The 11,214-nt window shown below is 45.6% G+C and overlaps 1 protein-coding gene across 2 annotated transcripts in view; it reads right to left on the bottom strand.

The window, feature by feature from the left end:
• Positions 1 to 39: 39 nt before the first annotated feature.
• The window catches only part of Cc2d2b (coiled-coil and C2 domain containing 2B), an 81,026-nt gene continuing 69,851 nt past the window's right edge, over positions 40 to 11,214 (bottom strand). For both annotated transcript variants that reach the window (XM_011247419.2, NM_001376940.1), the window contains 3 exons: positions 7,047 to 7,105; positions 4,712 to 4,886; positions 40 to 2,648 (listed from right to left, as the gene is read on the bottom strand). In XM_011247419.2, coding sequence (XP_011245721.2) covers positions 2,460 to 2,648; positions 4,712 to 4,886; positions 7,047 to 7,105 — 423 coding nt within the window. In that variant the 3' untranslated portion in view covers positions 40 to 2,459. The remainder of the gene's footprint in view (positions 2,649 to 4,711; positions 4,887 to 7,046; positions 7,106 to 11,214) is intronic.

The raw sequence follows: 11,214 nt of genomic DNA, 5'->3' as shown, positions 1-11,214 counted from the left end.
TTACATTCTACTGGGAAGAGAAAAGTCATAATAAATGAAAGATAAATCCATACCACACGGTAACAAGTGCTGTAAGGCAAACAAAGTGAAAGGCTAGATAGGTGGATAGGCCGACGTTTTATGATAGGGAAGCCATGCAAAGGCCTGAGGGGAAGCGACTGGCTATCTAGATGGTGGATGGGCATGCCAGCAGAGGGGACAGTAAACACGACAGGGTTCCATTTTGGAAGGAAAGTAGAGGGCAGTTTTCCACTTCAGTAAAGATAATCCAAACTTCAAAAGACACTAGCAAAGGTTTCAGAGCGAACCGGGCAAGGCACCCGCACAACAGAGAATGGAACCTCGAGTTGGGTTGCAAGAGATGAGGGTGGGAGCTGATTCTCTGGAAGGCTTTTGGGACTGCGGGCACTTCCGGCAGTCGGAAGCCACCACGCTCTGGCAGCCAAGACACTAACATCGGAGCACGCAGGGGAGAGAATTCTTCATGAAGCTCTCTGTACTCAATGCACGTGTTCATCAGACGCTGTGCGCTGAGAACTGGGGGAGGGGGATGAGCAGTACAGGGCTTGCCCAACGTACCCGAGTCCCTGGCTTCAAGCTACTGTACCACAAAAACCAAAACACTGTAAACCAAATACACAGAATGTATTTAAAAGTTAAAAAAGAAAAGAAAGCCATTGCTTTTTGTCAAAAAGAAAACACTTTAAAATAAATGCAAGCAAAAGGCAAAAAAAAAAAAAAAAAAAAAAAAAAAAAACCCAAACCAAACCAAAACAAAAAAACCATAAAACCAATATAAAACTATGCATACTAACTGGCAGACTCCTTTCTCCACTTCTTCCAGAGGTGGCCTTTTCCCAGAGGCACCACTACTGCTGTGTCTTTTGTTGTATCTTCTCAGAAGTATGCAGGTCTTTATAGCAGCACACACATACAGCCCACTTGCCTCGTTTTATGTAAAATGGTAGCTTATTCCGAGGTCTACTGTACACCTCGTTTTTGCCATACATCCTAGTCTAGGGATCGTTCTGCAATGGGACATCCGGGGCTCTTCTCAGGCTCTATCAAATTCCTTTGGATACGGAACACTCACTAGGAGCCAGAAGCCCCGGACCCTGTTCTTGATTTGTTTCCTTGGTACAACTTTACACTGTGGCACTGTTTACGTCACCGCAAACACATTCACACCCAGTGTCTTTGCCTACAACACCATCGTCTCCCACTTAGTTTGGATAAGCCCATTAACTGCTCTTATTGCCACGACACCTGCCATCCTTCTTTAAAATATTTGACACTTGGCACTTGGAGCAGTTGAGAAAGGGTAGATTGCACCTGTAATGAACTTGATCAGGAAGAGCCTAGATCCTATTTCTAAGCCACTACAGAACAGAACGTAAGGATAGTCTTTATGCTATTCTCGGAAGCTGGGATCAAAATCCACAGATATTTATAATTTGAAATTTACCAGAGAGTTAATCAATATTGAAATTGAGCATACATTTTTTTTTTACTTCTGATTAAAATTGACATAGATTATGATTATGAATCTACGTGTCTGGGCCATAGGGTAACCAGTGATCAGACACCATAGATATAGCCTGGCTATCCTGTGGGAATGCTGGCTTGGAGAGTATTTGACTTGGTGAGCTGAGGAGAGCAGACTGCCCTTCTGAATGTGGGCAGCCCTCATCCAGGCAGCTGGAGGTCTGAGCAGAGTTAAAAGGCTGCCCTCCCTCGGTCGAGTAAGAGGGATTGGGGGTTTTCTCTTGTTTAATCTCTTTAAGCAGGGACATAGCTCTTTTCTGGCTTTTAAACTCAAAATTGAAACAGGCTTTTCTTACATCTTGAGCCTGCTGGCTGTCAGGCTAGAATATGACCTCAGGGTTCCCTCTGAGAAATTTTCACCTGGAACTGTACCAGCACTAGCACTGAATGTGCCCGTGTCTCATTGGGACTGATGGCATTCCACAAGGGCGGTGGTCTCTCACTCAACAGGGAATCCCAGTCGCCTGGGAGATTGTTGAAAATACTGCCGCTCTCCTCTCAGAGGTTCTGGATGAGGAAGTCTCGGGTGGATCTAGGAATCCTCTTTATTAGTAAGACTCTCCAGATGGCTCGGATGGAGGCGTCCTGACCTCCACAAGTTGAGCATCACGAATCAGGCCAGAATTGCTTCTTTCCCAGAATGAGATCTAACGTGGACTGCAGTACACAAAGCAGCCAGACTACCTGAAGAGTCTCCCAGAAGAGGTGTGTTGGTGAGGATGCCATCTAGACGTGTCATCAAAGGCTGGGGGAGGGGTGCTGAGGTGGTGGTCTCCATCGTACTCAGCTCTATGTAAGAATCCAGATTATGCCCAGCATTGATAAACTTGAAAATAAGCAGCCAAACCTCAAGGTGTCAGGAAAGCTTGGGTCTAGGAGACCATAGTACTCTCTGCCTTTTCCTGTGTTCTCTTTCACTGGTGTCGGGCTAGGGAAGCCAAATAGACCCACACAGATAAAATGTTGTTCGGGTATGGATGGATGTACACAGCTAAAGCAAATTCTGTCTGGGGGAATTCAGAAGCATGAAGTCCAGTCTGGTACACAGCATCAATGACTGCCTGGACATCTGTGTAGGGCATCTGGATGGGAAATCCTGTGACCTGGATCAAGGTTAGAACAACACAAGGTATGTTACAGTCTTAGAGGTAGTCTGGAATGATCAGATGCAGAAAGATCACAGAAACCTTAGTGGTGTGATAGTTATGACAGTAATTGCCTTTTGTGAGTGACAATATTCTAGATATAGTGTTAAATAAGCCTTGGATAACCGTATGAGGTAAGTTCTGTCGTCACTCCCGCTCTACAGACCATGTTGGAGCACAGCCAAGGCCCTCTGCCGCCAGAATGTGTGCAGTTGTCGCAGGACAAAGTTGGAGCCTCTAGATAGCAAACTGCAAACAAGGAAATGTTGGGGTTCTACATAGGAGGGATTTAAGTGGAAATCTGAGGGGTTTATTCAACATCAGTCATGCTCCTATGGAGTCTCTACTGTGATAGTAGTGAAGGAATGAGGAACGTGGGTCTAAGTAACGTTACATAATAGGACACAGATGACAGCCATGAACCCCTCAGTCAGCCTTCCATTGCTTCCCTGGGGAGGGTGTTTCTAACCCTTTAATCTGCTCACTTGCTTTTCCCATCTGCTGTCGTTTCTCTAGGTCACCTAACAAGATTTCATCATTAGGATTTTTCTGATCTGCCACTGTAACCCAGACCTGTGTGAACGCACTTGATTGTGTCTTTAAGGTTCACTGCCTAAGTCCTGGCACAGAATGGAAACAATGTTTATTAAATAAACATATACTAAATAGTTGAGTGCAATGCAAAGTGTAAACTCGTTTAATCATCACTACAACTGCAAAACAAACAACTATTTTTACCCTGTTATCCAATGGAGGGAAAGGTAGAGATGGGTTACATGAGTTGACCTCGGTTAAAACCAGTAAATGGTCAAAATAAGATCTAACTACAGGCTGCAGGGCTCAATCTTGACCTGATCTTGACCTATGTCAATAGGTCAGTACCTACTAGTCTGGTATTTTTACATAGATACTCCAAGCTTTAAATCTTGGCTTATATTTAACTATATTTTATTTATCTCTCTACTCCCAAATTCTATTAAAAACAACAACAAAGTAAGAACAACTCCCTCCTCATTCCTGGATGGATGGTACCTGCAGACCCCTCGCTGGCAGCTGAAAGACTCAACTGCTAACAGAGCTCATTCTTTCTCTTAGGGGGTTCTCCTGGGAGACATCTAGCTTCCTGGAGGGGAAAGGGGAGAGTCTAAGAGCCCAGTGGACGAGTTAATAGGCAGCAGCTGAGGTGAGTGAAGACAGTAAGAAAAGGGAAGGAGGACTAACAAATGCCTGCCTTGTTTATCTATGGACTTGCTCAAGTCGAGATGTCTTTTCACTATGCAGGGGGAGGTCAGTGTGCAGACGACGGTAAACGGTGAGGTTGGTACATGTGAAACTGGAAGTAATTGGCACACAGAAGACACTGAGGTTTCCTGGACTCCTCTTGCCCAGAAGCAATGACACAGAATCAAATATATTATTTGAGATCATTTCTCATTTTCCCAATTGCAGGGTAGATCTCTCTTTCCAAAAAAAAAATCATCATTTATGTGTCATAAAACATACAGTTGGTCCTAAGAAAATGCCATTTATGGGATGGTCATGACATTACAACTTTTTGGTCTGTAAGTCAGTAGAATCCATGCTGAAGAGCTCAGTCTACTGAATAACTGAATTATTGTCTACTCTGCTCTATTGGTTAGATACTTTTACACAGAAGCTCCAAGCGTTATACCTTGGTTTATAGCTAACTGTATCTTACTTATCTCTTTAACTCTAAATTCTATTAAAAACAAAGGAAGTTAATAACTTCCTTCCTATTTCCAAATAAATGCTACCTGAAGACCCCTCCCTGACAGCCGAAGTACCCAACCCCTAACAGACCTCTTCGTATTTCGTCTCAGAGAGTTCTGGGAGACAGCTAGCCTATTGGAACAGGAGGTGTTCTCTCTTTGCATTTCCAAATCATCTGTCTTTGATGACCACGAAAACAGGTATTTCAGAGATAGTTTAGAGTGCTATTATTTGCCAGTTAACAACAGGTTAAAACCCAACGTCATTTGCATCCTAAGTCATATACAAACCCAGTAAAACTGTAGCAGCCTTTCCAAGTCACTGTCTTCAAACGAAGCAAAACTGCCCGGGTAAAACTCTAGCTTCGGAAGGATTTGCCGTAGAACAGAAGTGCACTGTCGATTCCAGCGTGTCGGGTGCTTAGGCCGCCATTCCATCATCTTACATTTCAGTGCCCTCTCTATCCTATGGTGAGAACGCAGAGATAATTTGGTGACAAACTGCAACTCTACTCACGCTACTCACTTGTCACAAGAACTTTTCCACTTCACAAATGAGAAAGAAACTTTGGGGGTTTAGGAGGAAACCAGACACTTATAGTGAGGGGTGCCAGCCATGATTCACACTGACCAATCAAATATGGAGAGATAGGCTCTTGTTGGCTCAGGAAGGCTAGAAATGGGGGCTACAAAGAGCATCTCTTCCAGACACCCAAGTATAAGCAGTTGCTGGTTGACAGCATCTGTCATGTGATTACCGACTGGGACATTTATCTGTCAAGGCTCATTTGACAAAGGGCATAGTGTTTTCAGGAAATTGCCTTTTCAGAAATGCAGATATCTAGTCTGGGGTATTAGAAGGAGTGGCATCATTAGTTCAGTCAATTCAGGATGTGGACTTGGAAGGAGAGGAGGCAAGGCACTGAATTTGGTGGTCACTCCCACCCACCCACACAAGAATGCAGTTCCACAGGAGCAGCGGTGTGGACCACCCCTGCACTAGTGTCTGGTGGCACCATGGTGGGTAAAGGGAGAAGGGTGTAAGTTGGATCACAGGATCCTGTGAGTGAGATGACCTTGTGGGTTTGTGTCTACAGGTTGTTACAGAGAAGCTGCCGAGAGCCTCTTCTTTTCTTTTTTCGTTCGTTCTTTTCTTTCTTTTTTTTGGGGGGGGGTTCAAGACAGAGTTTTTCTGTATAGGCCTGGCTGTCCTGGAACTCACTTTGTAGACCAGGCTGGCCTCGAACTCAGAAATCCACCTGCCGAGAGCCTCTTCTTGACTGAGTTTACAATGCAACTTCTGAGTTTGTTTTGTAGTATGTCAGCTGACATGTGCAGTGGGTCTCAGTGGGTCTGGCACCAGAGTGCTTCACCTTCTGATAACGATGCAAGTGGACTCTAGGCCCTTAGAGTCAATGGTTCAGATAGTTCTGGAAGCAGCTCCAATGCAAATCAGTTGGGAAACCTTTCCCTACTGTGTTTATTCCTTGTTTTCTTAGGAACTGGGAAATGGGCCGGGCGTGGTGGCGCACGCCTTTAATCCCAGCACTTGGGAGGCAGAGGCAGGTGGATTTCTGAGTTCAAGGCCAGCCTGGTCTACAGAGTGAGTTCCAGGACAGCCAGGGCTACACATAGAACCTTGTCTCGAAAAAACAAAAAACAAAAAAAACCCCAGCAAAACAAACAAACAAACAAACAAACAAACAAACAAACAAAAAAGAACTGGGAAATGAAGACTAGAGAGATGGTTCAACAGTTAAGAGCACTGGCTGCTCTTCCAGAGGACCCAGGTCTGATTCATAGCTGCCACATGGTGACTCACAACCATCTGTAACTCCAGTTCCACAGGATCCAAACTCCTGTTCTGGACTCTATGGACACCAGACAAGCATGTGGTGCCCAAACTTACATGCAGGTGAATACCCATACACATAATAATATTAATAGGGGTTTTTAAATATAAAAGGGGGTAGTAATAGCTGAAGATGGAGTGGGCCTAAATGCTAGCAAAGGAAGTGACCGGGTTATTTTGGCAGCAGTGTTTTGACTAGCTGACAGTGGGTTACATGTGAGGCTGCAGTGGGAGTATGAGCCCCTGTAGGAAGTCACACCCAGAAGCTGTTGACACATGTGGAGGGGAGTGAAGCCTACTACAGGCTATGGCCCGTTTGAGGCTTTGCTGGAACTTTCCATAAGTCAATGAATGTATATATTTGGGGAAGTGGGGAACAACCAGAAGTGACAGTGTTGCTGGGTGCTTCAACTCTCCAACTGCTCTGTTTTCCCTCCATCATGGTCATGGCCATTATTGGCCTTCATATCCTTCTAGAAAGTGTTGGCTCTTGCATACCACAGGCTTATCATCAACTATCTACACCGAGGATATTTCACCCATGGCCAGTGATGTCCAGTGTTATTTTAGACTATCTCTTCAAGGGCTGCCTTGGCTGGTAGAGGGACCATTTATCAATGCAGATGCCAGGACTTGGTAGTTCAATGGGTCTAGCCATCATCACCGCCCTTTTCTTGCTTCCTTTGTCGAGCCTAATGAGTAATTTGAGAGGCTGGGATAGATGGTTAGAAGGTGGCTGGACATGAGATGGGAGGGAAGACACAGTACCAGTACCTGCTCTTTAGATCTTCTACCATGCTTTTATTGGTGTCCGAGTAAACTATTTCTTCAGGCTGAAATACAGACAGCTGAAAGTTAGGAGCAATTCTAGAGCTCACCTTTAAATCCCAGTCACCCCTGAAGTCCTGGGGCAGGGAAAGCTGGACCCAAACCATGAGAAAGCAATCTCAAACTCAAAGATCACACATTTCCTTTGATTTCTACAGTACTTACTAAGCATGGGGGTGTGGTTGTAAAAGATAGTTTTCATGGGTAAAACACATTTTCTGTTCTCATTTCTTTTTTTAGGCAAGTATCTGGCATCAAATGATCTCACACACTGGTGTCTCTTAGACTTATGGTGACTTTGGCAAAGGAACCAAACATGACTTTGTTCTGAACCTCAGATGCTTTGATCATTAGAACGGGAACAACAGAGCCAGGCAGTGGTGGTGCACGCCTTTAATCCCAGCACTTGGGAGGCAGAGGCAGGTGGATTTCTGAGTTCGAGGCCAGCCTGGTCTACAGAGTGAGCTCCAGGACAGCCAGGGCTATACAGAGAAACCCTGTCTCAAGAAACACAAAAAATAACAACAACAACAAAAAAGGGACAGGAACAACAGTTATACCTGCTGCTTTGGATTCTGACAACAATCTTAAAATGAAGCAAAAATGTAAAGCCTGGCATTTATGGGATGCTCAGGAGACATCAGATAATGCTCATCTGTTGCTCCTCTGGGATGGTTTATAACCATTCTTCTCTGCGTCTATGTGTCTTGTGGCTGGCAGGAACCAAGTCTTTGTGCCCATTTGTACCTGCATATGTGTACGTACTTAAATACACACACTGCATGCTCCCATCTCCGTACACTCTATCCTACAGTAGGAAGCAATGCTTGTTCATCATGTTTGTTCATTTCCTGTCTCAGGTTGGGTTTACAGCTCAAGTTCCTGCCTAACCCTACTCTAGTTCTTTGTGAGATTCACAAGGCCAGTTATAAGGGGCTGATTTTCAAGTCTCTAGTTTGGGTTTCTGAACGGAGGAATAGAGGCAGCTGAAGGGATGGGGACAGGTGATCCCTACAGTGGACAGAAGGGAACAACACTAGAACCTATCAGGTCTCTAGGTCCCCAAACTATGACCCTACCACCAATCCCTAGACATGAGAACTTGTTAAAAAAAATGCAAATTTTCAACTCTGCTTTCTTGGCCACTGAATCAGAAACTAGGGTGTGGCCCAGTGATGCTCGCTTTAACCAGTCTCCCAGTGATTCTGGTGCTGTGGTTAGACAGCTGCTATAGTAAGGAACAGACTCAGGCCCACTGAACATGGCAGAGCAGAGCAAGAAGCAGAAGTCTGAACTCCAAACAGCTTGAGGGGGACTGCAGCTACACTGGACAGAGCAGAGAGACCGAGTCCCTGAGCCAGCAACCACTGCCTACCCACGAGGCAACTCCTATGGATCAGTGAATCCCTCAGGTCTGAGATTGAGGCCTGAGTATCCTGACTTGGTAAATCCTATGATGGGGTTTTGTGAGCTTTCCAATTTCACTGAAAGGACTTTTGGGTTTTTTGTTTGCTAGTTTGTTTGTTTGTTTTTGCAAGAATTTGTGTTCTCTAAAACTTCCAAAAGGTTTCCTGTTAATCCTGGATCTAGGTGTGCTTGTGTTGCGCAACGCAACCTGTGTTCTTGATCATCTAAGATAGTGGTCATTCAGACAGTAGCTTATTCTGGGATGCATGTGGTAAGGCAGGAGACTGACTGGAGGAAGATCAGCTCAATGATAGTGCTTGCCTTGCATGCACAAAGCCCCGGGTTCAGTTTCAAGCACCATAAAAGGTCAATAGAGATACAAGTCCATCAGTCTCCCGTGACCTTGGTTATGTTGGGCATTCTTGGATCGGGTGGTCTCTGGGTGTGGGAAGGATTCTGGAGTGTATGATCTGTTTTCCTGGCTGTGTCAGAACTTCTGGGGGGGGGGTCAAGTTTTCTCTGGGGGGGGTGGGGGTGGGAAGCTGGAACACAGCATCTGCTCCCAGGTGCTGATGCTAAGTGGAAGGAAGTAGTGTTTCCAGCAAGGCAGGGTTATTGGATTATGGCGTCCCATGGTGATGCTGGCTTCTGACTTTCCCGAAGATTAAGGCTCACGTCCCTACCAGGATTTTGCTCATCCCTCAACCCATCTCTGCTCTTGCAGCAGCCAAGCTGCTCTGGAAACTCCTAGAGACACTCCCTGTCCACTGCAGATCTTGCTGCTAGCTAGCTGTCCCCTCGGGGCCATTCTTTTCCCTGAATTTCAAGAGGCAAGCTCTGGGTTACCTCACTCAGGATGATATTTTCTAGTTTCATCCATTTGCCTGGGAACTTCATGATGCCCTCATTTTTAATAGCTGAATAGTATTCCACTGTTGTAAATGAACCATATTTTCTATAGGACATGAATGGTATGTATTCACCAGTAAGTAGATAGTAGCCCAAAAAAGTACAGAATAGTCATGATACAACACACAGACCACAAGAAGTTTAACAAGAAGGAAGGGCCCAGTGAGGATGCTTTAATCCCACTTAGAAGGGGAACAAAATAATCAAGTGAGGCAGTGGGAGGGAGGCAACCGGGTGGGAAAGTGGTGGTGGTGGTGGGGGAAAGGAGGGTAGGATCAGGCATGGGGGGAGACAGGAAAGGAGCCCAGAGGGGCAGGAGAATGAGTAGAAATATGTAACTTCAGGGGTTGGGGGGACAGGGAGAACCTCTAAAAATCCCAGAGACCTGGGATGTGAGAGGCTCCCAGGACTTAATGGGGATGACCTTAGCCAAAACACCCAATAGAGGGGAGATGGAAACTGAAAAGACCACCTCCAGTAGATAGACGGGGCTCCCAGTGAAGAAATAGGGCGACCCACCCATCTTTGACCTAGAATTGTTCCTGTCTAAAGGAAATGCAGGGACAAAAATGGAGCAGAGGCTGAAGGGAAGTTCATCCAGGGACCGGCCCAATTTGGGATCCATCCCATCTGCACACCAAACCTTGACACTATTACTGATGCCATGTTGTGCTTGCAGACCGGAGCCTCGCTGTCCTCTGAGAGGCTCTGCCAGCAGCTGGCTGAGACATGCAGATACTTAGAGCCAACCTTTGGACTGAGATTGGGACCCCCCTATGAAAGAGTTAGGGGAAGGATTGAAAGAGCTGGAGGGGATTGTAACCTCATAGGAAGAACAATATCAAACTAACCTGGCCTGGGAGCTCCCAGAGACTAAGCCACCAACCAAAGAGCATACATGGGCTGGTCCAGGGCTCCTGGCACATATGTAGCAGAGAACTGCCTTGTCTGGCCTCAGTGGGGGAAGATGCACCTAATCCTGTTGAGACTTGATGCCACAGGGAAGAGTGGTGTGTGTGGTGGGCAGCACCCTCTCAGAGGCAAAGGCAGGGGGTAAATAAAGCACTCTTGGAGGGGGGCTTGGAAGGGGGACAACACTTGGAATGTAAATAAATAAAACAATTAAAAAAAAAAAAGAAGAAACAGCAAGTTCTACTTTCCTGAGTCCCACCCCACTCCCTCCCTTTTGCTGTGAGCTCCCCAAAACACATTCATGACTTCTGCAGCCACATTTTGTTGTTGAATTTTCCTCCTTGAAAATGGAAGGTCAAAGAATAAGGGGTGTGTCTTTTACCTTAGCCGCAGCTACATCTAACACAACACCAACAGGAAACCGCCAAACCCCACCTGACTGGACAAGGAAAAAAAACTAAACAGAACCAAAACTAAACAAAACAGAAACAAAACCTCTAGACAGATCACTCTCTCTCTCTAGGAGGCAGCAGCGCCACAGCGCCGCAGCCACGGCTATTTGTGGTTTGCACAAGAAAGATAAGCACATTTCCCTTTTTTAAAAATGGCATTTCAAACAGGAAATATAAAAACACATACATATGCTTGATCTGCATGGAGAGTGTTTAATGCACGAGGAACTGATAGGCCAGGGTTATTTCTGTTATTTCTTAAAAGAAGTGGGGAGACTTTGAAGGTGGGAAAAATTCTATATCCTTTGGTATCCTTGACTTTGGCCCCTGTGACTGCATTTCTGAGCTGTTGTGAGTTGCCTTGAATACACAGGCAACCAAGGAGCATGACAGAATGGACACCTACCCAACACATGGCCACCTAGCTATATGTA

The sequence above is a fragment of the Mus musculus genome, chromosome 19 (genome assembly GCF_000001635.26).
Source record: "Mus musculus strain C57BL/6J chromosome 19, GRCm38.p6 C57BL/6J".
Lineage (NCBI taxonomy): Eukaryota > Metazoa > Chordata > Mammalia > Rodentia > Muridae > Mus > Mus musculus.
The sequence above is the reverse complement of the archived record's forward strand: the minus strand, read 5'-3'. Positions and strand labels throughout refer to the sequence as shown.